This window comes from Neopsephotus bourkii, unplaced genomic scaffold (assembly GCF_033783945.1).
Source record: "Neopsephotus bourkii isolate Nb327-2 ecotype Australia unplaced genomic scaffold, CSIRO-AGI_Nbou_v1 NB_1846, whole genome shotgun sequence".
NCBI classification, from domain to species: domain Eukaryota; kingdom Metazoa; phylum Chordata; class Aves; order Psittaciformes; family Psittacidae; genus Neopsephotus; species Neopsephotus bourkii.
In genome coordinates, this window is record NW_026902319.1 from 454,285 (window position 1) to 479,157 (window position 24,873).

A 24,873-nucleotide genomic window follows, 5' to 3' on the forward strand; every position below is an offset into this window, starting at 1 on the left:
ATCACTCCTGGTGACAGCAGTGTGGGTCCAGGCTCCGTGGAGGTTGGAACACCCACATCCTCACAGCCGGCTGCTCTCAGTGAAGGAGAGTTCACTCTCAGCTGCAGGGTCCCCACCAAAGGGTGGCCTTTGCTTAGACACCTCCTGTGAGCACCCCGTGTGTGGGCACAGAGGGCTGGAAGGAGGATTAGCTGGGAGGAGGCAGTGGTTTCCTGTCCATCTCCCCCTCTCCGTGCTGGTTCCTGTGCTCATTCCTCACACATCAGGGGTGGTGTGTTGGCTGTCAGAGCATGCAGGCAGGGGTGGAAATGAAGAGGCAACAGCCAGGCACTGGCGAATCACCAGCATCCAGATGCTTTTCCAGGTCAGCATGAAAAACCCTTTCACCATCACATGAAGCTGCTGCAACTCACTGAATCTGATGGGGTTCAGCTTCCAACACCAGAGGTGAATTGGAATGTGTATTTTTATTCTCTCTCTATTTAAATCATGCTTGATTTAAGCAGCTACTATTTGCAGTTAGCTGTACTCCTGGTGCAGTCATTGTCAGGACTGAGAATGGCCACAGCATTTCTATTATGGTAATGCTGGGAAAGATGCTGTTATTTAATGCTTTGGCAGACCTGAGGTTTCACCTCCTGATTTGCCATTTTTCCTATTTTCAGCAATATAATGAATGCATGAGGAGCCATTTGCCTCCCATTTACCCAACGGTGTTCTTTGTCTCCCCTGTGCTTTCCTCTCTTTCTGGCTAAATCTGATCAACTCCAAAAGAAATCCGAATAAAACCAACAGCATATGAAAGGCTCAGAAGCCAGTGTTACTTCTGAGGTCACTCGTATAGCAAGGCAGAAAGGGCAGAAAGCACACCTGCATCCAGGGCAGGGCATCACCCATCCGTGCAACTGACCACAGTGTCCTGTCTGCCTGTCCTGCCTCTGCCACAGCACACAGCACCGAGCAGCTCAGCCGTAGCTCCTGCCCAAAACTCAGCGCCAGTTAAGTGTCTTCACTTTGTGGTCCCACCAGTGGTGGTGGTGGGGTGTCCTGGAGTGGGGCAATGCTGGGGATCCCCTGTCCCACTCCTTCTGTGCTGGGAGCTCTGGTGTCTGCCTCTAAGCCTCCACCCTGATGGCTCCAGCCCCCCAGGACATTCTGCACTGCTCTCACCCACAGCAGTCTCTAACAGAGATGTGAGTGGCAGGATGTGGTTGTAGTCTTGATGTTAACAGGCAGAGTACAGGGAGGATGCTGGCACAGCAATGAAAATGCCTCCCCAGAGTCAAGGGGTCGTATTCTGGCTTGTGCCATGCATCCCCTTCCTGAAATGGTGCCATGGCTGTACATACCTTCACTGCTGCACAATGACGATACAAACTCCCCCAGTTTTAGATGACTACAGCGGTTTCTCTGCTGCCATCACATGAGGGTGCAGGTGAGGGGACGCTGGTTCAGGGCTGCAGCACTCACTATGCCGCGTGTCCCTGTTTCCTCTGCGCAGCCAACAAGTGCCCTGCAGGCACCCAGGCTGAGGCACTGCAGCACCACCACCCTCATCCACAGCTGCAGCCTGGTTTCATCTGCTCAGGTCAGGCCCTTGGCACAGCTGCAGAACAGTGTGTTTGTCTGTGCAGGGCTGGGAGCAGAGGCAGCAGCATCGTTGTGCACAGCCAGCATGGAAACAACCGACCGGCAAAGTGTGACCTTCTTCTGACCAGAGAGCTGCAAAGCTGGGGTGGAATTGGTTCACCAGTAAGTGGTTATTGGAGTCCTCAAAAGGGGTCATTGCAATGGGAAAGCAAAGTCACAGCACACCCCAATTGCTGTGTCTTCTCCCCCTCCCCAGCCATCCCTCTTTTGAAAGGAGCCTCCACCCTGGACGTTCCCAGGGCAGCCTCCCCACTGATCCACAGTTCTTTGCCCAGTCCTACTCTGGGTCTGGGGCCAGGTGCAGTCCAAAGCGGCTGTGCCAACAGCCATACCTGTCCCCTGCTCAGCACACAGCTATCGCTGCCTTGCTCTGGAGCAGGTCACGGTTCACGCACTGTAAATGTGTTATCTGGAGCCCCAGACAAGGGAACTAGCCCTGCTCCTCACTGGGGAAAAGTCTGCTGCAGCATAAATCCTGTTGCACTGGCTGACAACAAAAAAACCCCAAAACTCAAGTACTTAAACGGCAAGAACATCGCATCTTTAAAAATCCCCAAAGACTTCTACAACCATCTCCCCTTTTCCCTCTTCCTCTGTAAACAGAGCCCCAGTCTCAGCTTAATCCCTACCAGGCAACAGGGAGAAATCTTTAATTGCTCAATAGCAGAACTTCACAGAACTTGCAAGCATGAACAACTTCCCCCACCCCTGGAAAACTGTTCTGGCATGGCCTCTTCAGGACTGCTGCATGGACAACTTGTCCTGTCTGAGCTCAGGCATGTAAAAATAAGTATTTCAAGGTCAACTACTTTAGGAAGAAAAAAAAAAGAAAAAGCGTATTTATTTAGCACAGCCTGAATTGACTCTTCATTTTTTGTAATACTTCAAAAACAATCCAGGTTTTTCTGCATGCTTTGCAAGCTTCAGGAAGGCTGTGACCCTCAGCTTGATAAACACCACTCGGTAGAAGGGAAGCACAGCACCCACATAAAGCAGCCTCTGAGCCAGCCCCAGCTCCATGCCCAGGCAGGGCTGTGCGGGGCCGGGCTCTGTAACCACGCAGTCACCACCGCCATGGCCAGACCAACTGAACAGCCTGCTGCAAACACCCGACCCTGCTGGGCTGGACACTGCTTGTGCCCCGGCAGGCACACGAACAGTGCCACAGCAAGCAGCACGCAGAGTGCCCCCGATAGCCTGTCCCAGCCCAGACACTGCCCAAAGCCCCTCCTCAGCCCCACTGCCCAGCTCAGCCGCGGGCACAGCTCCCTGCCACCCCTGCCCACCTGCAGCACCCTGAGCAAGGAAGAAGTCACCCAGCACCACGAGCTGTTTGAAGGAACGTTTTTTTCTTAACAAAGTGTACAAAGTAGTAAACGCCTTTGTGAGGCGCTGCAGCAGCCCTTAGAGATGACCCGGGCTCCCCCGCGGGCATCGTGGTGAAATGCCAACAAGCACTGGGTGGAGACAGAGGACACGAACACAACACAGGGCCACCAGCTCCCATGAGCCTGCCCTCCCCGTCCCACACCACGCCTGCCTGGCCGGTTCACCCGTGCCGCGCTGTTCCCACTGTCCACACCACAGCACCCCACACGCGTTCGACACTAACAACACACTGACCCGAGCGACCTGTCTGAGCGGCATGCATACAGAGAGGAGGAGTGAAAACACAACTCAACCAAACCCACAACGACAACAACAGAATTTTAAGGCTATGCATAAAACAAAACGAAGCAATATCTTTAAAGCTAGGTAGGAAGTAGCATTTGTGAAACATAAGGCTTGAGGCTTATTGATTCTTCAGAACAGGTTTGTTTGCCTTTCCTTCTCAAACACCAATGTACCATTTTTCTTCCTTCGCTTGAACAGGGATTTCGCTTCCTTCGGCAGGGACATTTAACTCAGGGAGGTGATGTTGGAGCGGCCTCCCGGGGGCGCCACGATGCGCTTGCTCGCTGAGCGAACGCCTTCATCAATCTGGGTACCTGGGAGAGCACAAGGAAGCACAAAGCGAAGGGAGAAAGCGAAGTTAAGAGCGTTTTTTCCCCTGGACTGAGCAGTCAGGCAGGCTGGGGTCTCACCGAAGTGCTTCCCGAACCTGTCTACAGCAACCTGCTCCCTCTCCAACTCCAGTAACAACCCCAAGAGAACCAGCGACTTGAACGTCTCTGGAAACACCTCTGGGAACAGACCCATGCTGCAAGAGCAAGGTCTGATGCTGTGCTGGCACCTCCATGGCCACAGCCTGCCTCGCTTCTACTGCAAGGTGCAGCAGGGTGGAGGGACAGCTCCAGCCATGTCCTTAAGGGGCACATAGGGTCTGGTGCTGCCATGCTCCACTCTTGTGCTCAGCTTGCCCCAGGTCATCTCCCAGCTGCCTCCAGCCCCAGACCAGTGGCTCTGCGCTCTCCCAGCCCACTGCCATGTTTGTTCACCTGACAGGCTGAATCCAGACTGATGGAGGTTCCTGACAGGCGGGGTCTGCCGTGTGGGGGACCCCCTGGTTGACCCTGCAGGGGTCCCCCCCTTGGGGGTGGTGGTCAGGTCAAACACGGGTCCATCATACATGCCCCGGGGCACAGCGTGCATCTCCGCCATCTGTCACCGGAGAGAAGGTGGCAGTGACACTTTTCTGCTCCCGGGGAGCATCCTGCCATGGCAGTGCCATGCTCCAGTGATCCCTGGCCCCCCAAGTTCACACTGCCAGATCTGCGCCCCTCCGTCCCACACACCCAAGACCTCCCTGCAGCACTGCGGCCCGGTGCAGCCCCAACACCCACCTCCTGTGTGACAGCCTCCCTTCATTCCCACCCTGCAAGGCGTGCAGATCCTGGTGCAACAGGCAATCCCTCAGCATGGATTTATACTGTGTGCATGGGGAAGGAGCAGGCCATTTTCCCAGTCTCTGGTTTTAACTCAGCACTTCTCCCCAGACTCCTGCACCAGCAGGACAGCAGCAAGGACAGGCATTGCCCACTCTCAATACAGATGAGCACCTGCCTCCAGTGGGAGCCCTCCACCAGCACTAAGGTGAAAGCATTAGCTATCTCAACTATAGGTTCAGGATACACCTGAACAGTTTGCAGATATATAGATACACAGTTTGTAGCACTGTTTCCAGGGTCCAGTGAGAACAGCAGAGGAAAACCAATCAGTTATTAGGGCAAATGTCAATTTCTGCTAACACGGTCCCAACTCTCTCCTGGCCTCCCTGTCTCCTCACCTTCCTCCTAGCTTTAATGCGCTTGTAGACATAATCAGGGAAAGGGCTGCAGGGCAGGAAGCGTCCAGTCCCCTGGGTCACATGCAGGTTGCCATCCTCCAGCATGATCTTCCCCTGGCATATGACAACCAGCGGGGCCCCACGTAGCTCCATCCCTTCAAAGATGTTGTATTCAGCTGCCTGCAGCAACCAGGGGATGATGGTCAGGAGGGACATGAGCACTGCCTGCTCACTCAGAGTTTAGTGCCTACACCTCGTTGCTGAAGTCACCAGTGCAGGGAGAGGACAGCTGTAACAGCCTTGCCTGCCACAGAGGCCTCCTTTAGTTCACTAGTCCATCACACTAAGAACCCACCACAGCTCCCAGCATGAACAAGGACCTCCTGCTTCAGAGCTCAGTGTGAGGAGGACTCAACAACTGAGAAGGGCAGGACACAGGCTTGAGCTAAGGCGTGAACAAAGCACACTGGCAAAGCCAGGAACAACTTTTACCTGGAAGAGGAACCCAAAGGAAATGTGTATGGGCCATGCAGGCCTGCCTGCAAGGGCCAACCTCAGGAGAAGAGCACCACAGCAGGGTGAGAAAAGCCCTGTGTGCAGAGCCCAGGGCTCACAGACATCCTACCCCACAGTCACAGCCTGGACTCAGCCCCTCATCCTCAATCCCAGCACAGCAGGGCAGCACCAACCTCCCGGCAGCCAGGCAGCCTTTATACAGTGCTGCTCAGACTCCATGCATCCCCACAGACAAGCAGAGGACTCACGGACTGATGGGTTTTTGCTGTGACAATCTTCACTGCATCAGGATCCCATATAACCAGGTCGCTGTCTGAGCCCACTGCTATTCTCCCTTTCCGTGGGTACAGGTTGAAGATCTTTGCAGCATTAGTGCTCGTCACAGCCACAAACTGGTTTTCATCCATCTTCCCTGTGGCCTGCTCAGACACAAGAGAACTAAGCACTGTTTTGGGGAAAGGGAAGGTAAAGCCCTGGGAAGCACCACACTCACTCACACAGAAGCCACTGGCTGGCTGGGCACAGACCACTGTGGCTGATCTGTGCCCAGCTACACAGAGTCACACACTCACAGCTCCTGAAGCCATGACAGCCGCCTCTCCTGCTCTGGCTTGCTGGCACTCTCAAAGCCAGACTAGAGACAGGCAGCTGGATGCCCAGCTCTGCGGGGCAAGAGCACAGGTGCCAAGGTGCCCATCAACCCTGCCTGCTCTCCAAGCATGACTCTTACCACTGCCTTGTCCCAGATGACAGACATTCGTTCCTCTATGCCATTGGTCCCTTCTGGGATTGCTGTGAAGTTGTCTTTTCCAATTGCTTTCTGTGCAGTGCTGAACGTACAGTGGGCACTTCCCGAAACCTGCAGGTCACCACTGAGAGTGGAGGTAACAAAAGCATCATCAGTTGTTTTGCCATCAGACAACAGCAAGGGCACAAGGGATATGAATTTCCTCTGAGCATGGGCAGTGCACAATTCAGTTCTATTTTAGACTGCACCCTCATTTCTACAGCTCCTCAATCTGAAGACTTCCACCCAACTCATGAGGCTGTGGGGACATGACAGCTCTGCCACCATGCTATGCGGGACACAGAGCATCCAGCATACAAGAGGAGCTTAGCACTCAGGGAGCAGGGTGCCTTTGGGCCAAGCCAAAAGATGCCCTTCCATACCAGACCATCACTTTCACTAACACAAGGGAAAAAAGCATCCCAGTGTAAGTGAGAAAAACCTTTTCTGGCAGTTTGTCAGGTCTGCTTCGGAGAACAGCCTTTGCCTCAGGGAGGAAGAGGCCTCTCCACCCAAGGACTGTCGCCAGAGCCAGCCATTTCCTTGTGTACTGCCAGGCAAGCACAGCCCTCCCCTGCCCCATGGGAACCTGTGGCAGGCAGGCATCACCCCCCCCGCCTCTGTGAAAGGGGACAAGGCTGCCGCCCATCACTTGCACTCCAACCTTCTCCAGCGAGGAGAGCACCTCAGCCTGGATCCAGGGCTCTGGCCTGAGATGTTTCAGTGGCAGGAGCTTGCCGAAGGCTTCCCTCAGCCCAACATGGACACTTAACAGCAGGAGCTGCGGCAGCCAGCAGCACAGACCAAGGTGTGCTTGCAAGTGCTACAACAGCAAATGACTCCAAGGCCACATGTAAATCTGACAGTGGGATGAAGAGCCAGGACTCCCCAGAAGTAGCTCTCTGAGAGGCCCAGAGAAACTTCACTGCAGCACCCTGCAGTGGCTGCTGCCCAACACTATCATCCAAGCCCTCTGCCCAGATGGGGTCACCCTTTGGATGAGATGACCTGAGCCATCCTGCTCCTGACAGCGATGGCAGAGGGCAGGAGTGGGCAGGGCGAGGAGGTGCCCATGGCTCCCTGGAAGTCACCCGGGCAGCCGGGGGCAGGCAGTGTTGCCAGGCAGGAGGAAGCAGAGCCAGGCCGCCAGCTCCCGGCACTGCCATGTGAGGAAAGTGTCCCCCAACGGCCGGCTTCCAGGGTGGGTGCCTGTGGTACGGACACAACAGCCCTGTGCAGGGCTCTGAATCAGCCCTAATCCACCTCCAATCTCTATCTTCCTCTAGTAATTTCTGCCATATGTCTGCCAGAGGCCCAGGCTGACGACACACGCCTCCTAATCCCCACCAGATTTGTCCCAGTGGAAGAAAACAAGGCAGCCAGCCCAGCTGGAGCCTTGCAGCCCCTGGCCCTGCTGAAGCCTTACAGAAAATGGCAGGGGAAAGGTGTCAGGACAGACAGCTGTGGGCTGCAGGGATTCAGAAGTGCTACTGGCTCTCCTTTGAGGTCTGGGGTAAATTCCAGGTGGAAGAGAAGGATTAAAAAGCCAGTTCAGGAGCTGGGTTCGCTTTTCCCAGCCAGTCCTAAAAGACCTGCCCCTAATTCATACATCCAGACTGAGCAGCGGCATCTCTTGCTCCTTGACCACAGCAAGATCCAGGGTGAGCTGAATATTCAGACCCCAAATGAACTGGCACCTCTCTTACACCAATGATGGCATCTCCATCCTGGCACAACCCAGGTTTACCCTAACATGCCCTTCTGTGGAGACACGTCTGACTGACCAGGCATCCCTTGCTCATGTAGTTAGAGATGCTTTCAGCATTACCTCAAAGGTCGTTTCCAAACCCCTCAGTGTCACTCATCCCCTGGCTAACAAAGACCAGCCACCATGAGCACAGTTCGATGTACAAACACAGAAAGGGGTGAGAGATTCACACGTGGTGCATGGACAGGGCCAGCAGTGAGCTCTGTGTCGCTGACTGCTGTGCATGCCTTGCCAGTGAGAGGATGGTGTATAACTGTGAAAGGTCAAAGCGAATTGCTGAAGTTCTTTTACTGTTTGCTGTCTATTTTCAACAAATCCCTTCCCCACCCCTTTGCCTTCCGAGTGAAAAATTACTTCCCACCCCTGTTAGATGTGCATGAGCTGCTCTTGATGGTCTCCCGCAGCCTGCAGGTTGTGCTGCTGCTCACCTCTACAGCTGCGAGAAAACATCTGCTTTGTGTTCACCAGATTGTGACACCCCTCCACCTTCTTCTGTACCATCACAACCCAGGCAGCCATTCCCCACTGGGTATGTGCAGAAGGGCTGCTCCAGCTTGGTGAATGCCTTTGTTGACAAGTCAGTGTTAGCTGGTCCTCATTTCTTTGCCTTCTTCAGGGCATTTAAAATCATTCATGACTACTTGCCCTGCTATTTTTCTCATGACTGATGTTAAACTTATGGTGTCTCCCCTGTCCTCCTTCTGCTCCCAGGGATAAGCCACCACAACTCCTGAGACAAAGCCATTCCATCAGCCAGCTCATCAAATACCTACAGCAAAGTGGTCTTTGCTGAACTAAAGTCTATGTTGCCCGGGTACTCCCTATCCTCTTGCTTCCCCATCCAAGGCCAGAGTCCACTTCTTTCCTCTACCAGCATCACTCAGCATTGCTGTCACTCACCTGGCCAGAAGGGAATTGATGTAGTCAGGAGTTGTTGGGTCTGGGCTTAGAGGGGGAGAGACCACGAATGCTGCAGCCTTGGCCCAGTTCTTGCTCCAGTAGTGCGTCCCATCGGTCCCAAGACTGGCCGTGATCGGCTCACCAAACACCACATTGCCTGGAAAGGGGAACAGAAAGGACAGTTCTGGGGGAGCCTGGAAGCACACAGACTGGCAGACAACACAGCCCAACACTGAACCTATGCCAGGCCAACAACCAAGGCTCTGACAATGTCCTTCATAGTCTCCCGTGCGTTCTTCCTCCCTTAGCCCTCATACATACTGACCACGTGCCACCAAAGAGCTGGCAAGCTCGTCCTACTCTCCTGTTCCTCACTCACCTTCCAGTGCCCACTGAGGGACAGGGGAGAGGGGCGGGTGGCGACCATGAGCTTTTTGTGAAGCAGGGCTTGTCACACTGATAAACTAGTGTGGTGACTGAGAAACTGTGCTTTTCTTTCCAAACACACCCTACAGCCTGAGCAAGTTCTTCTGAGAGACAGAAGAGGCACCCAGACACCTCTGAAGGGCCAGCATTTCAAAGGGAGACCAGAGTTAAATGCAGCAGCTCAAACCACTTGCATGTGGATCGGACAAGTCTTCTCAGAGAGCCCTTCACAGCCACAGACAAACTTTGATGTTCAAAAGCATCGCTCCTACCTATGACCACATGTTGATGTGACCTGATATGACAACAGGAGGTGGCTCCATGTGGCCTGGTGCAGTGTCCCTGTGCCCTTCACAAGTCAGGTAAATCCCTGAACCAACTGCTCCCCAGCAGCAGGGGAAGTATTGGACTGCACTCACGGCAAAACCACCACGGAAACAACTTAACCCAGGTGTCCAGGTCCCAGTGGCAACCCCAAGGCTGTGTGCAGCACCAGCTGCCACTCACCCTTTTTTCTGGCTTGCGAGATGAGGTCAGCAGCACTTTTGCTCATCACTTTAGTCACATAGAGAGGACAGTTGGTCTGGCTGGCAATAGTGATGGCCCGGAAGACAGCTTCTGCTTCCAGCTGGAAGAGAGAATGGTGCATGGCTGCAGAGGAGCAGCGGGTGGGCAGGGAGGAGCCCTGCTCCTCTCGGCACACCACGGGTTGCTGCCAACACCCTGTGCCCTCGCTCTTACCCTTGACTCCCTAAGGGCAAGGAATCAGGAAGACCTGAGGGGGGAAGCTGCAGTCTCCCTGCATCTGGCCCAACACGCAGGCCACAGCCACATGATGCTCAGCCAGGGAGCGCTGCCTGGACCGTGCACAGGGGCCAGCACCGAGCTGCATCTGCTGATTTTTCCACTGCCTGGTTCCAGCTCTCCCAGCAGCCAGAAGGATTGCAGCCCACTCCTGGCAGCGCAGCTCACAGCCTGACACCAGGCAGCGAAAGGGACTGCCCCTTGCAGCCACTCACTGCTCCAGGCTTTCCTGTGGCTGCAGGTTAACCAAACATCCCCATGCCTGTGGCTGAGGTGCAACAGGCTCTGCTCTGCCAGGCTGTTCACACCAGGGCCTGCCTGTCCTGCGATGCTGCCGCTACTCAGCCCAGCCTGCTGACACCCGCCCTTACTTCCCTGCGCTGCTGTTAGCAAAGGGCAGGTTTCCATCACGAGGGATATCTTTGGACTGTTACATCAGCCCATGCTCAGCCTGAGATCAGCCCCAGAGGTTCTCCAACTGTTTGCTCTACAGCTTGGCTTCAAGCTTTGGCATGAGAAAGTTCAAAACAGAAGCCTTAAAAAGCCAGTGTACCAAGCAGCTGGCTCCCGGGGGAGGCCAGGACAGCCAGCTCCAGGGAATGCAGCGATGGCCTGCGGGCAGGCAGCTGCCCTGCAAGCTTAACTCTCCCAGTGCAGGAGCAGCAGAACACTGCACCCAGACACACATCCACAAAGACACCTCCCATACTTCTGCAGGCCTATTTCCTACACAGGGGAAGAGGTTTATCTCTTCTGCTTAAAGACTCTTTAAACAGAAATGTACACAAGAAAACATTTTCATCAGTGCACGAAGTTACGGACTTAAGTATTTGGCAGTGTTTAACGTGTGGACAGGAGCAAACATCCATCACTGAATACCCTGCACAGCAGGTTACTTACCTGTAGCAGCACCATCCTGCCCTACCAAATCACCACCATCACCCCATAGAAGAGTTTGTCTTTAACCCCCACTGAGGTCTCTTTGGGACAGAGCAAATCCACAGACCCACAGACCATTTTCCCAGTGCTTCTCCATCAACCTGCAGGCTTTATGGGGAGTAGCAGGGATGTTTGTGCTGTAGCTAACATTTTCTCAGGTAGAGTGTGTTCTGGAAGAAGGACACTGTTTATCTCAAAAGGCAGTGAGATCTGGATTTGGCTGACCAGGTTGTAAGTAGAGCTTTGTGCACTATTCTCAGTTGCCTTATGCATTAATGACATTCCAAGATCAAACAATGTTTTACCAGCTTTGGATGAGAACCGCAGTGCTGTCTTAGAATAATAGGACAGTTCTCAAATCCTGGCACAATCACAGGACCCTGTAATTGCGGGTTAGCTTGCCAACCAGTGGCAACAGGCCTAGAGCCATAAAAATAAATGGCAGTTTACACACACAGGGACTCTGGTTGACTGTATTTGACATTAAGTCTCTTCCCTGTACAGAAGAATGCCTTACACTTTCATACTTCAAAGAGAATAAGCACTGCATTACACTAGGCTATATATGTTGTTACCAGCCATAAAACAGTCAACTTCTTGCATTTTTAAGCTACCTGATTTTATTTCCAGCAGACACTGAAGTACAAATCTGTCTCTGTGCTCCCCTGCTCAGCTTTGCTATTGTACCAAATTCCTATTTTCTTCTTTCACGTGCTGCAGAAAGTTAAAAGCACCTCTCAGGAGGGAGCTGGCTCAAGAAAACCTACCTGAAATTAGACTCAACTCAGATTAATGGACCAAACGGAAAAATACCCTGAGAGCTAAAATTAGAAGTAATCTAATTAGTGTCTTGACAAAGACTGGTAACCAGGGAATTTCCCCTCTCCTTCCCTCCTGCTGCTTCCACCAATGGCTTTGTCTGTCTGACTTTGAAACACACTTTAGACGCTAAGCAGAGATTAAACAGGAAGAGGCTGGAATCTGTCAGTACCCTGACAGGCATGAACAGTGCATTTACAGAGGAACTAAAACTTACCATGTGATTGTTCTCGGGCTTCTCCTACCCGTGCAGTCACCTATACAAGACAGATGCCCCCAAACCAGCCTCAAATGCTGCTACAGCCATACAGCCATTTTCGTTGACTGATTAATTCTGGGAGACTCAGGAGGCCTTGTGTCTGCTGGGAGACTCAACGAGACTGAAAGACATTTGTTGTGCCTGTGCTTGCAAGGGAAGCTCTTCAGTGGTACTGTCCTTTGCATCTTACCTCCTCAGGTCTGCTCAGCACATGGCCCTCGGGGCCGGTTATTCCCATTTCCAACATCCTGGTTTGTTCCTAGGGCAGAGGGATGTTACAAGGCTATGAAACTATTAGCCACACATTAAAACAGATTCCTCCTGTGTTGAGCCCTTCCCTCAGGACACCCTGTGTCCAGATTACCCATGTGAAGACCAAACCACATCCTTCGCAACAATTCCCTTGCAAATCCTGCTCCATTAGCTGGCTGCCTGCTTACAGCAGGGAGAAAATTCTTCTCTTGTCATGGCACTTTTCAATACACTTTAGCTCTTTCAGCTGATTATGTGCAAGGCAAAGGTCTCTGCCTCTCCACACTGAAAAAGAGCTGTGGTTGGAGTGAACAGCACTCTCTTCTATTTAGATAATTGCTAATTCACTATTTCAGATTTGCTTATGCACAAATACAGCAGAAAGTCTTGGCAAATTTGACACTGCTGCTGAGCAGCAGAGATCCCCTTGAAGAAGACAACTGTGCAACTCCAGAGTCATTTCGCTAATGCCCCGCACCAAATCTGCCCGCAATGGATATTCAGTCCCTGCATACCAGAAGGAGTTTGTTACCTGTGCAATTATATCACCATTTTCAGCATGAACTTGAGCTATAGCACCCAGCTCTGCCAGGCAGCTGAATATCTCGTACAGCTAAAACAGAGAGAAGGAAAAACGACTGAGGAGCAGAAGGAGCGCCTTGGCCTGCGCTGCACCCGTGTGGCTGCCGTCCGCCCGCTGCCCTGCGCCCAGGGTGACGAGCGAGGCCTCACCTCAGTGTTCGACATCTGGTACAAATCCTTGTAGGCCATGTACACCATGAAGGAGTTAACTCCTATGGGCAGAGCAGAGGGGAGAGGGGGCTGAGTGGAGGCCTTGCTCCTGAGGGTCCCGCTCGGGCCCCTGGGGCTGTGGGCAGTGGGAGCCAAACCTTTCTCCTGGACCAGGGCGTGCAGCTCCTGCCGGACGCGGTCGCTCCAGCGCGGGATGTCCACGTGCAGCGCGTAGTCGCAGCAGGCGCTCCCGTCAGCCCACTCCCGCCACCGCTCCAGCGCCTCGGCCAGGCTGGACTCGGGCTCTGGCACCACGTGGTCCACTGCAGCGGCACCGCGGGGCACGGGCTGGGCAAGGGCTCCCCGCAGCCCCCGCGCCAGGCCCCGTGCGCTGCCGCCATCCCCGCTCGCCTCCTGCGCAGCGCCGGGGCTGCTCCCCAGAGGTCCCCATCGCCTCCACGGAGCGCCTGGGCTCCTCCAAGCGCAGTTATTGGCAGGGAAGCACACAGACACTTTGCTTAATGGCCTCTGGCACAGGACCAGGGCCTTTTACAGGCTTATGCTGAGAAATCAGCTGAAGGGCCTTGTCCTCCCTCACCCGCACTCCCACCCCATTAACACAAAGCCTCCTCCCATGCTGCACCCCTAATGCACCTCTTATTGCCCACCCCGCCATCCCCATGCCCTGCCACAGCCCATTGCACACAGTTAGTTTTTGGGCCCCAGGGAAGAACAGCCAATGGGGGAAGGACAGGAAGCCCAAGCCTTTGCTGCAAGGATCAACAGTTGCTCCTGCGTCCCAAGAAACCCTGCAGTGCGCATACCTGTGACCCTGCACAGCACTAAAACCCAGACCTCAAACCCGTGCACAACTATGTTCTTTCTCCGGGGAAGGACCTCAGAATTCCCTTTCCTTTTTCGTCAGCACTGTTTACTTCTGAGCAGTGCTGGGTGCCAGGACACTGCCCTGTTCCTCTGCTCAGAGTCATCTGAGCATCATGCTGCCCTATTTTTATTTAACAGGGGAAAAAAGCTGTGCCATTGCTCCTTTTTGAGGGTCCCAGGGCACCAGTGGCTGCAGACAATGAAGCACTACAGAATATAGGATTTGCAAGGGCAAGGGGCCCTATGCAAACCTCCTGCCCCCCATTTCACTATTATTAAGGCTCCCAAAGATTCACCCCAGTCCTCACTCTCTAGACTGCATTGTCAGAGAATCTCTAGACTGCCTAGAAAAGATAAGCACAATGCCATGGACCTTTAAAACAAAGATGACTGAGAAGAGCAAAGAGAAAAAGAAATAACTGGGCAGTGTTCCAAGAGTACTGGGTGCTGCCACATACAGGACCTGCTGCTACACTCACTGATCATGGTGGTTCCACCAGCCAGGGCCGCCTTCGTTCCTTGGAAGAAGTCATCCACCGCTGTCATCCCCTTGTATGGCATCTGCAGGTGAGTGTGGACATCGATTCCTCCAGGGATCACCATCTTCCCATTGGCTTCTATGGTTTTGACCCCTCCAGGGACAATCAGATTGTCTCCAATCTGCCTGATGAGATCATACCAAGACAGTGAGGCCCACGTGAAGTAAGACCAGCCACAACATAATGAGTGAGCAGCCGGCTGGGGAGCAGCCGAGGCAAGACCACAGCCAGCCGCTCTGCCCCACACCAGGCCTGGGTTTGCCAGAGCCCACAGCGTGACACCGGCTGCCTGCCTTGCCCAAAGCTACGCGCTGCGTGGCGCAGGGATGGCTGCCGTCTGTCCAACTGCTCTGGTGGTGGCCAGGATGGCACCTGCTGTCTGGGCAGGCGCTGGGCTGGGCCAGCAGTCCTACCTGCTCACCCAGGGTGCATGCCCACACGACACACCACCAGCCCTGCTTCCAGTAAGCTGTACCCCTCAGCTCTTCTCTCCCTCATCCTTCTGCCCTCCTCAAGGTGGCTCAAGTCTAAGGCTTACTTACAGAGAAAGACCTCCCCTCTCATATTGTCTCCTTGATGCCCCTGAGAGACATCTTTGCTATCAGCAGGGCCACACCGTAGTGAAGGCAGCTAAAATCCCAAGTACCTAAAAATACCTTCAGAAAAGAGGAAACCTAAAAAGCTCCAGTATACATCTACTCATAACCTAAAATACCATTATAGTCCTTTGGGGCTTGTACTGTTCTAGCACACAACAGTCTCCTTCCTAGGCATACCCAGCCAGGTCACCCAAACCTCAGGATTCCATTCAGCCCCCTGCCCCCTCAATCCTTTTATCTGTCCATATGTAGCACTCAGCCTTCAAATCTCTTCTTTCAGAAATCCTATTTTCTTGAAGCCTTCCTCAGTCTTCCCTGATAAATCAAGATAAAAGTAAAGTTGATTTTGGTGAAGAACTCTGATTTTCCCTGGCACACCAGGGAGGTAGATGAGGAGCAAATTCCATTTTCGCATTTTGTTCAACTCCAGTCAATTTGCAGGGTTGGTTTTTCTTTCTCCTTAGAGTTGCAGAAATTCTGTGGACAGAGCTGCTCACTCCACTGTCTTTACAGCAATAAACCAGCAGCTCTTTCCACTGCTTCTATTGAGATGAATCATCACCAAAAGATTTAAACCGCTCAGTGTATTCTTACCAGAATTCACTTGTAAGAGTATTTTGGTCCCAAGGCAATGAAATTCTGAGACTTCCAGGCTGCAGATGAGGCTAAGAGATTTGCCCGAGGACACCCAGAAGGTCTGTGCCATAGCAAGACCTGAAGCTGGCTCTGAGCCCTGCCTGGCCACAAATGCTCTGGTCACCAGCTAAAAACAACCTCATCAAAATACAGCCCCTCTTTGCACCATGGACACGGTATCAGGAAGTCTCCAGCCAAACTGCAATTCAGTCACTGGAGTTTGTATGCAAACATGCCAGGCAATCACATACCTGCTCACACACACTGCAGAGAGCTGAGCCTCTCAGCAGAGGTATCCAGGGCTATCAAGTTTTAGTGGCTGGCAAGTTGCATACAGATCACATCCACAAAAAGCCAAAACAAACATCAACCTGAAACCGATTTAAGGGGAGATGGAGATAACAGAAGTCCCATACTTACTTTATGAGGCCATCCTCCATGTAAATGTCAGCATAGAATGACTGGTCATCATTGACTATTCTCCCTCCTTTAATAAGGAGACGATCACTCTGTGAAGGGAAGCACACAGCAGTTGTCAGTAGCAGAGAACACAGACGCTCCTCAGCAGCCAGGGCAGTGCCCTCCTTGGGTGCGATCCTACAGCATCAGACAGCAGAAACTTCACTTCTGTACCAACACTTGACACAAAAGGACAAGAGCAAGACTATGACTTTTTCAGTCCTCAGGGCTGCTTCTGAGTGGAGCAGGTGCTGCCAGAAACACCTCTGAGGCAGAATGAGTGGACAGGCGAGCCACTGGGGACACAGCAAAGAGGCTTCCATAAGATACACAGACAGAAGTCAAAAGCTGCCTACACCGGGTCATTATGCACACCTGCAGGCAGCTCAAGCCACACACCAGCATTTAGAGCAAGTTTGTTCTAAAGGCATGTCCTTAAATTTTATCCAAATACCACACAAAATCAGTTGCATTAAAGAAGACAATTTCTATCTCATCTGTTACTCCCTTGCGAAGATCACCAACATGACAGGCAGCCCTGAAGATGATGCATCTGCTGTTAGAACCTGTGCCTTCACTACAGTGCTCAGGGTAGTCCTTCTGAGGCATTTCACAATGTCACAGCTCTACACAAGACCCAGAAGGCACTCAACTGCATTCCCATATCATCATTTACCATCTCCTCTGTTCTCCTTTTACTGACCTAGAGTGGCCAGCAGCCTTCTCCAAAGGAGAGCAGCCAGAGAGCAGAGGAACACCCAGACCAGAACTACTCTATGTTCTTCTGCATTCACACCTGTGGACCTGGGCAACCGAGCACGTACTGATGGAAGAGAATGAGAACTGTCTCGTGGGGAGGAGGAACAGGGAAGGTCAAGGTCCTGCTCTTCTACCTTCACGTGCACAAGCCCGAACCCCAGCTGCAGACCGTACAGGGGCAAACAGCCCCATCACACACAGGGCTACCATGTATTCAGGTGACATAAGCTGCTGGTGCTGCTCCAGAGAATAATGCAGACTTCCTGACACCTTAAAACGCTTCCCACAACCCTCCAGCTCTCAAGCTCCCCTAATTTTCCTCTCAGCTCCCCCCTGGTGCCCACAGCCCAGGTTTTGGCATGTGAGTACACCCCCCTTCCACTGTGCAAGCCTGGACCAGGGCTGACAGGAGCCTTCAGCAGGGCTCACACACCAGCCTCACCCTGTGAAGATCTTGCACAATTAATTCCTATACAGGGACCTGCATTCGTTCTTCACCTGCCCCCCCGGGGTGATTCCTGGGCACATCACCACAGTGGTGGTAATCTGCAGCTTCCTCCCTGGCAACAGAAGGATGCACAAGAATCCCCTGCATCCCTGCAGCTTGCAGCAGCCAAAGCCCAGAAACCCACGTGCATTTTTACGGCAATCTCATCCTCACAGTGGAGACAAAGAAACTGGGTGGGGAAAGGATGAGAACGCCCGGTGGGGCTGCAGCTCAGCGCTGGTGCAGCGGGAAGGCCACCCTCGCTCCTGCTTCCCAGGCAAGGGCCTCCCCATGGCCGTACGGATGACCAGCAACCTGAGTCCCAGCAACTGGGATTTACCTTCCCTGCTCAGCCCAGCCAAACACCCATCAGGAGCGGAGCCGCCCACCAGGAAAAGCGCAGGGTCGAGTCGCTCCCCTGTTCACATCCCACCCACAAGCAGACCTGGGGTCAGCTCCTCTTCTCCCCTGACCTAAGCCTGCACGTCAGCACAAAGGTCTAGTGGAACTTTGGTGTCTAACGGGGAAGGAAAGTCTGGGAGTAAGGGCACAATGCTGGTCACAGACCCCCCTGCACAGCTCCTTTAAAGAGACAGCTTTAACAGATCACAAACTGCACACGGAGATACAAGCGCTGACTGGTGCCCTGGGGGACCCTCACTACCACCCTCTGTGCAGATCTTTTCCCCAGGCACAGCTGAGGCAGGAGGACAGCACTGGCTTGGGAGTGCCAGGTCTTCAGGCCAGCTCTCAGTCGCCTCTTTCCCTGATGGGCACATGCCAGGTAAAGCTCAGCCTTGGGGCTGAAGACCCCAAGCACCAACAAATGGTGTTGGCAAGCCACTGGTTCTCTTCCTCGTCCAGCACAGGTGCTTGTCCTTCCTTTTGTGTCTCTCCAACTCTCATCTCACAAACAATACTGTGATTTTTAGTTCAGAAACCCCTAAATGAGCCATGTGTGACCACAGCCAGTTGCGTATAGCCTGTCAGTCACAGCGGGCAGGCACCTGAACCATGGCTCCCATGGAGGCAAATGGTATTTAAGTAGCAGTATAAGAAACAAAGATAGAAACTACCAAGCAACTACCAAGTTTTGGACATCGGCTATGGACGAATGAGGTCCGTGGTTAGAAACACAGGGAAGAAGACTGGTTTCTATATTTCATACACAGAGTTTCTCCCACCTAGGCAGTTCCCCGTGCCCTGGAAGATCCTCCTTGGCTTTACCTAGCCTACACAAAGGAAAAAGTCTCAGATCCAGTAACATGACTGGGCCTCCTTTTATTTTTGCCTTGCCCACACCCTTTAAACCTCCCCAACTCATGCGGGAGCGCCAGCAAACGCTGATGCTGCCCTGCCTTCTCCCTGCACACCAGGCAAGGGGAAGAAAAGGGAGACAAGCACAGACGGGCAGCTTGGGGCCAGGCAACTGCAGCACTTGACAATTGCAGAATAAACTGTTAATATGAACTCAGAAGATGTGCCTGCCCACAGACAGAAACGGTCATTCTGTGGCAGATGAGAAACGCTGCTACTAACTCTGTTAGTACAGAGAATTGTGAGGTCCATCATGCTGGAACTGGAACAAGGCATTCATTCAGGGGCCACCCTGAGCCCATCTGCCAGACACTCCCGTGCCACAGGGGAGAAGGGAGGCTGCACCGGCAGCTACCCAGCATGGAGGGAGAAATATAGCATAAAATAAGTGAAAGCCAAATCGTACCACATCCATGGGCCCCGGCATCATTCAGGAGTGCATCCAGACATTCAGAGGCAGTGAACAAGAAAGGAAGAGAATAAAGCAGTTACAAGGAAACCAGTCTGAATTAACAGACAGGCTTCTGCAGCCAGAGCAGCCTCAGATTACAATAAATGCACTGTTTCCTCTGCCAGGGCTCATTTGTGCATCTCCTCAACCACCACATCTCCCCGCCAGCCAGTGTCAGTCTGTGTCATCAGCCATTGTTAGCAGATGGAGACACCCTTGGAGGCTCCACGGGCAGCACCTTTCTCCTGACCTAGGAGAAGCCTCTTCAGGGCACCTCTGCTCCAGCCCAGCCCCTGACTGTGCCTCAACAAGTCTCCATGCAGCCAGCGACAGCCCACTTGTCACCAGTGTGGTGGTACCTTTCCCGAGCATCCATTTCTGCAGGCCCAGGTTCTGCCCCACAAGGCCACACCTGGAAGCATCTTCCAGCAGAGCCCTGCCAAAGCCTGGCAGGATCACCACCAGCACCCCTGCTCTGCCAGAAAGTCTTTTTGCTGAACACTCCCTGTCTCTCTGCCTGTTGGTACTTGGGACCAAGCTTTCAAAACCATTGCTCATTCCCTCATGCCCACACTCTGCTCCTAATGCTCTTAAGCATCACCCAGTCATTTGAGATCCCAAAACATCAGGGGCTCTTTTAACATTTCTCAGTGTAATGCTGCAGAAGGGAGGCTGCAGCTTCCGGAAGGCTACTGAAACCACTCAGGAATAGGGCTCACCTTGTTTACAAAGCACCAGAGTATAATGAGTATAGTGCATGGAAGCAGGTGTATGGCCTTACTACTCTTTCCCTTGTAAGATAAGAGACACTAATTGCGATGGTGTTTCATCAGTAGTTGCATGTCTCCTCCTTACTAATGCACCACACAATAGCATGGAAAAACCTCTGGCTGGAATCACAGGGACTGAGGGCAGCCACCAGCTACACTCAGTGATCCCCAACAGCCCGTGGGCATGGCAAGAAATGCCAGACTGATGGCTGCCAGATTGCCAACAACCACCTAGTCAGTAACTGAGGCTTTTCTCTCCACTTGCACCCAACATCACATGCTAGATCCCCACACAGACCTCACTGGTTTTAGAGGTGCCAGAGACATCTCAGAGGTGCCACTCCTGGGCTGTGACAGGCAGTGGAATGCGATAGGCATGGTGCACACCCAGAAAACACATGGGAACTCTAGTCTACCTCGATAGTGTGACCAAACCACAAAGACTGGGCAATTTTGGTTCAACCAACAGCTCTATTAACAGTTATTTGGTAAAACCAGGGTTCCCTTCATTTGCAGGCTTGGTCACTGCCTCAGCACTATCAGATTTGAGATCTACAGATGAGCTACATGCCAGACCTGCCTCCAGCTGTGATGCTTTAAAGGTCTCTCAGGTATCTTATGCCCTAATGGCACATAACAGTCCCTAAAATCTCTCTCCTAACGAGGGCATCTTAGCTGACAATCTGCTGCCCCAGAAGTCACAATGGTCCTGATGTGCAAGAACAGATTCTGGGGTGGAAACCTCAGACGGAGGAATAAACAGTCAAACGAATGCCGGGGGGGGAAAAGGGGGACACAACCTGCAGAAAGGGACAGAAGAGGCTTTGTTCCAGGAGAGACACCATATCTGAGATATTCCTTCTGCCATCCCACTAAAACAGAGACACCTGACTTTACTTCACAGCTTCCCTGGGCCTCAAGGCGTGGGTTCAGGGCATATGGGTCATTTGACAGAATTCCTGAGCCATCTTCTCCACCCCAACCGGGACACAATAATGCTGCAGAACAGGGAAAGAGAGTCCCCAGACTGGTAACCAAGCTGCAGGAGTCAGAGGAGACACCACTCGCACACAGCGCATTCAGCTTCAGCAGGCAGAGGAAAGGATTTAATGGGGAGAAATAAAGCAACCTGAGAGATTTTGTTACCACTGAGGTGAGAGTTCCTGCTGGATCCCAGAGGAGCAGGAACAAGCCCTGCATATTAATAAAGCCTAACGGAATAAAGGTCATTGTAGAGACGCCCCAGAGAACGAGGGAAATCCCACCCGCAGAAGCAATGTCCTTATCATCATGGTGGTCTAAGGATACAGGAAAGGCAAGATGTGCAAAGTGGCAACACTGCTTATTAAAGCAGCTGAGTCTGGGTTGACAAAGGAATTTCTCTTTACAGCGTTAACGATCTTTGTGCTTCTCTGGGAACATTTTGTTCACATTTGTACATTAAAAAGAATAATGAAACGCTGGTGCTTCGATTTTCCTTTTTCTCCAAGGGGCCAAAGCCGCCCTCAGAAGAACAATCAGGAGCCATGTAAAACCAGCGACAAGGCACCGGGGAAACGAAAGCCCTGCCCGCTCTCCCCGAAGCAAGCCCGCTGCAGCCTCCTCTGCGGGGCCGGGCAGCTGCTGCAGCCTCTTCTGCGGGGCCGGGCACGGAAGCCCCCGAGCGGCAGCGGTGGCGGCGGGACCGGGCTCCCCGCGCCCCCGAAGCGAAGATACCGGACAGCGCCCCGCGGCCGGGCTGCTGTGGGTGCGGTCCCCGCGCCGCAGCCGCACCTGATGCAGAGGCACCGGGAGCAGGGAACGCCCTGCGGGACAGCGCTCGGAGGGGGCCCGCCCGCACGGCGGGTTTGCGGAGCCGCTCACCTCTGCGGGAGGCGGGGCGGCTCCGGGAGCGGGCGCCGCCGGGCACCGTCCGCCGCAGCAGCTCTCCCCCGGACTGACCGCGCCGTGCGCAGCCCGGGTCCCCCCGCGGCTCCGGGGCACCTGCGCGGGCGGCGGCTCTTTGTCTGCGCGGCGACGCCACCGCCCCGGCAGGCACCGACCCCGGCCCCGGCCCCACGGGGCGCTCGGCACCGGCAGCGCCCCCCGCGCAGCCCGCCCCGTCCCTCCCCGTCCGCGGCACCCACCGTGATGCGCGGGATGTTCTTCTTGCCCTGGTACGACATGGTGCTGCCTGCCCGGCCCGGCCCGGCCCAGCCCAACGCCGCCCTCCGCGCCGGCTCCGCACAAAGGCGAGCCCGAGCCCGCCGTGCCCGCCGCCACCGGCGACACCGCCCGCCCCGCCCACAGCGCCGCCCGCGGCCGCCAGGGGGCACCTCGACACCGGGCACCGCTCCCGGTGCGGCGTTACCGGGCTCCGCTCCCCGCCCCGGGTCCGGCCCAGCACGCAGCCGGCACCGGTCACCGCGCAGAGCCCCTCTGCCGGGGGAGCCCGGGGCTCGGGGTGGCTGCCGAGGGGTCACCGAGCGGGGCCGGGTCTGCACCCGGGTGCAGCGGCGGCCACCGGGGGAGCAGGGACCCAACGGCTCGGCGGGAGCTGACACCTTCCCATGTGGTCACAGCGAGGCCGAGAACAGGCCCCGTGGTCCTGTGGCACACGGGTCACCCTCCGCCCCGGGTCACAAGCACAACAATTGGAGACTTCTAAGGAGCAAGAAAATGCACCACGCGTCTGCCCCCGGGAATCGCGTGTCCTGTGGAAACACTGCGGGTGCTGGCAGCGCTAAGGACCTGCGATCGCGGCGGGAAGGTCACAAGTGTTCAGCGTATGCCGAGACACGATCTATGGCATCCCCTAGCCAAATCCTACACAGGGCAACTTCTAGCTCTTCTCTAGCACCCTGACCTGGATGATCAACACCCAACCCTCTCCTCTGTTTTCCAAACTACAACATAACTGCAGGAATCCACAGAGCCCTCTGCTCACCAGCATGTGCACAAGCAAAGCAACCTTCATGGCACACCCCTGACACTGCAGCTACAAAGCTCTCAAATGGGTGACGGCCACGTGTCCTGAGTACTGCTCTGCTGTGGGGTTCAGCACAGGCACACTCCATGGCGTCAATTATACAATCCCCCTACTGAAGGGTCTGAGTACACAGCTTGGTGTGGCAGCCCTCCCTCAACACAAGCTTTGATGCCTCCATCAACTCAGTGATCCAGCTCAAGGCTTTTACTACTCACTGAGTTTGTTATTCTGCCTGCACTGAAGCTCTGAGAAACTTTTACTGGATACATATTTATTCTAAACCCAGAAAGTTTCCACCAGCTTAAAGTCAGCATCTTCTCAAGAATATTACTTATTGCTGCCAGGACTAGGAGGGTACCTGCAAACTGCAAGGGCTGCATGGCGCAGCTGGTCCACTGCCTCCCTTTCCCCCGCTCCTGCACCCTGCAGCTGGCAAGAGACGGGCTGAAGCCTTCCCCTCCCTGGGGATACACAGCACTGCGCCAGAGCCTCTGCAACTGAGCAGCACATGGGGAGGAGGCAAGGCACCAGGCTGAACTGTGCTGCCACGATGCTGCGATGCTTCAAGAACGGGTCCTGGTTTCTACTGAAATTAGACTGGCTGAGGGTGGGACATGAGAAAGACCCTCAACGCCTGTTGCCAAACATCCTGAAACTTCATTCACTCATCTCCCAGCAAGTTTAAGAGTATCCCCATGCTGGGTGGCACCATGTTATTTTGTCTGAAGTAAGAGGAACAGTAGCAGCTAATTAGCTACTAATAGATAAATGACTATGAGGACAGATGTTGATGACATGAGCACTCGGACAGTGCCCAAAGCCCCCTGAATGCTGGGCAACCAAGGTGGCTTCAGACCCTTCTTTTGCAGAGATGTGCTCCCCACCTGCTCACTACATGATGCTCACACAAATCACAGTAAAACATGCTGCCTGGGCCCAAAACACTCAAAATGGACAAAGAGGGGTTTTCTTCCATAGGACCTCGCCAGGGGCATCAATGAGACACTACTCGTGTGCTTCAAAACATCCTCAACAAGAAGCATGGTCAAATGGAAAGTTATTTTAAAACGACAGTACTCTTCTGGCTCATAATAGGAGACAGAAGCAGGTTTATCCCCTGCCAGCTCCAGTGGATGATCACCTCCCTCCAAAGGCATGCTGGAAAGGCAGAGCCGCAGCACAGCATTCATGCCCCTTTCATTACCATTACCATTACTATTCCCACCCAATCCAAGCCTCCAGGTCCCTGCTCCGTGGCTCCCTTCCCAGCTGACATCTGCCTTCTCCAAGCCTCAGAAGAGCCAACCTAGGCTGAAAACTGACCCAACCCCCAGCCACAAACACATCCAGACTCACACGGCACACAGGACAAGCGCACCTACAACAGTGGAACAGCTCTGTTCTCACGTGGGGCCAGAACATGTGCCGCACGCGATGATGGCAGCTCAGCCCCTTCTGCCCTCTCCCCACTCCCTCATACATCAGTCTGCCATGAGGGGAAGGTCTGAGCCAAACTCAGGTCCCTCCTTCCTCATTTCTTCAATGCATATGTTGAAAAGCAGGATATTTACTAGGCTCAGCTATTTCACCACGATGTGAAAGGTACCTCCTGTCACTTCCTTTCTCCACTGACATAGAACTTCTGTGAATCTTTATTGTGCAGTTTGAACTCGCTTTACCTCATCCTAGCAAAACCGCAGGCACTGTGACCCGCTGTGCAACAAGGGGCAGCCTGCAGGCAACACTCTGGGGATGACTGGCAAAACAGCAGCTACCCAACACTTCCAGACACAGCAGCTACCCAGCCTGCTGGACCACAGCTGGGACAGGGCCTTGGGAGGTGCTCAAGCACAGATTGAAGACATCCCTGCACACAGCAATCCCTGCGCATCCACGATGCCTGTAGCCACACCAGCACCCGGGAC

The 24,873-nt window shown here is 53.9% G+C and overlaps 1 protein-coding gene across 2 annotated transcripts in view; it reads right to left on the reverse strand.

Moving 5' to 3' along the window:
* Positions 1 to 3,372: 3,372 nt before the first annotated feature.
* The window catches only part of DPYSL3 (dihydropyrimidinase like 3), a 28,346-nt gene continuing 6,845 nt past the window's right edge, over positions 3,373 to 24,873 (reverse strand). Inside the window, exons 1-14 of one of the 2 annotated variants that reach the window (XM_061344038.1) lie at positions 22,107 to 22,242; positions 16,158 to 16,246; positions 14,443 to 14,627; positions 13,237 to 13,401; positions 13,079 to 13,140; positions 12,879 to 12,959; positions 12,285 to 12,353; positions 9,781 to 9,901; positions 8,848 to 9,004; positions 6,123 to 6,264; positions 5,641 to 5,811; positions 4,877 to 5,056; positions 4,089 to 4,251; positions 3,373 to 3,638 (exon numbers count right to left, since the gene is read on the reverse strand). In XM_061344038.1, the coding sequence (XP_061200022.1) occupies positions 3,550 to 3,638; positions 4,089 to 4,251; positions 4,877 to 5,056; positions 5,641 to 5,811; positions 6,123 to 6,264; positions 8,848 to 9,004; positions 9,781 to 9,901; positions 12,285 to 12,353; positions 12,879 to 12,959; positions 13,079 to 13,140; positions 13,237 to 13,401; positions 14,443 to 14,627; positions 16,158 to 16,246; positions 22,107 to 22,145 (1,713 nt within the window). In that variant the 5' untranslated portion in view covers positions 22,146 to 22,242 and the 3' untranslated portion in view covers positions 3,373 to 3,549. Of the gene's footprint in view, positions 3,639 to 4,088; positions 4,252 to 4,876; positions 5,057 to 5,640; positions 5,812 to 6,122; positions 6,265 to 8,847; positions 9,005 to 9,780; positions 9,902 to 12,284; positions 12,354 to 12,878; positions 12,960 to 13,078; positions 13,141 to 13,236; positions 13,402 to 14,442; positions 14,628 to 16,157; positions 16,247 to 22,106; positions 22,243 to 24,873 lie in introns of those variants that run through there. The other variant, XM_061344036.1, reaches the window with a different exon arrangement.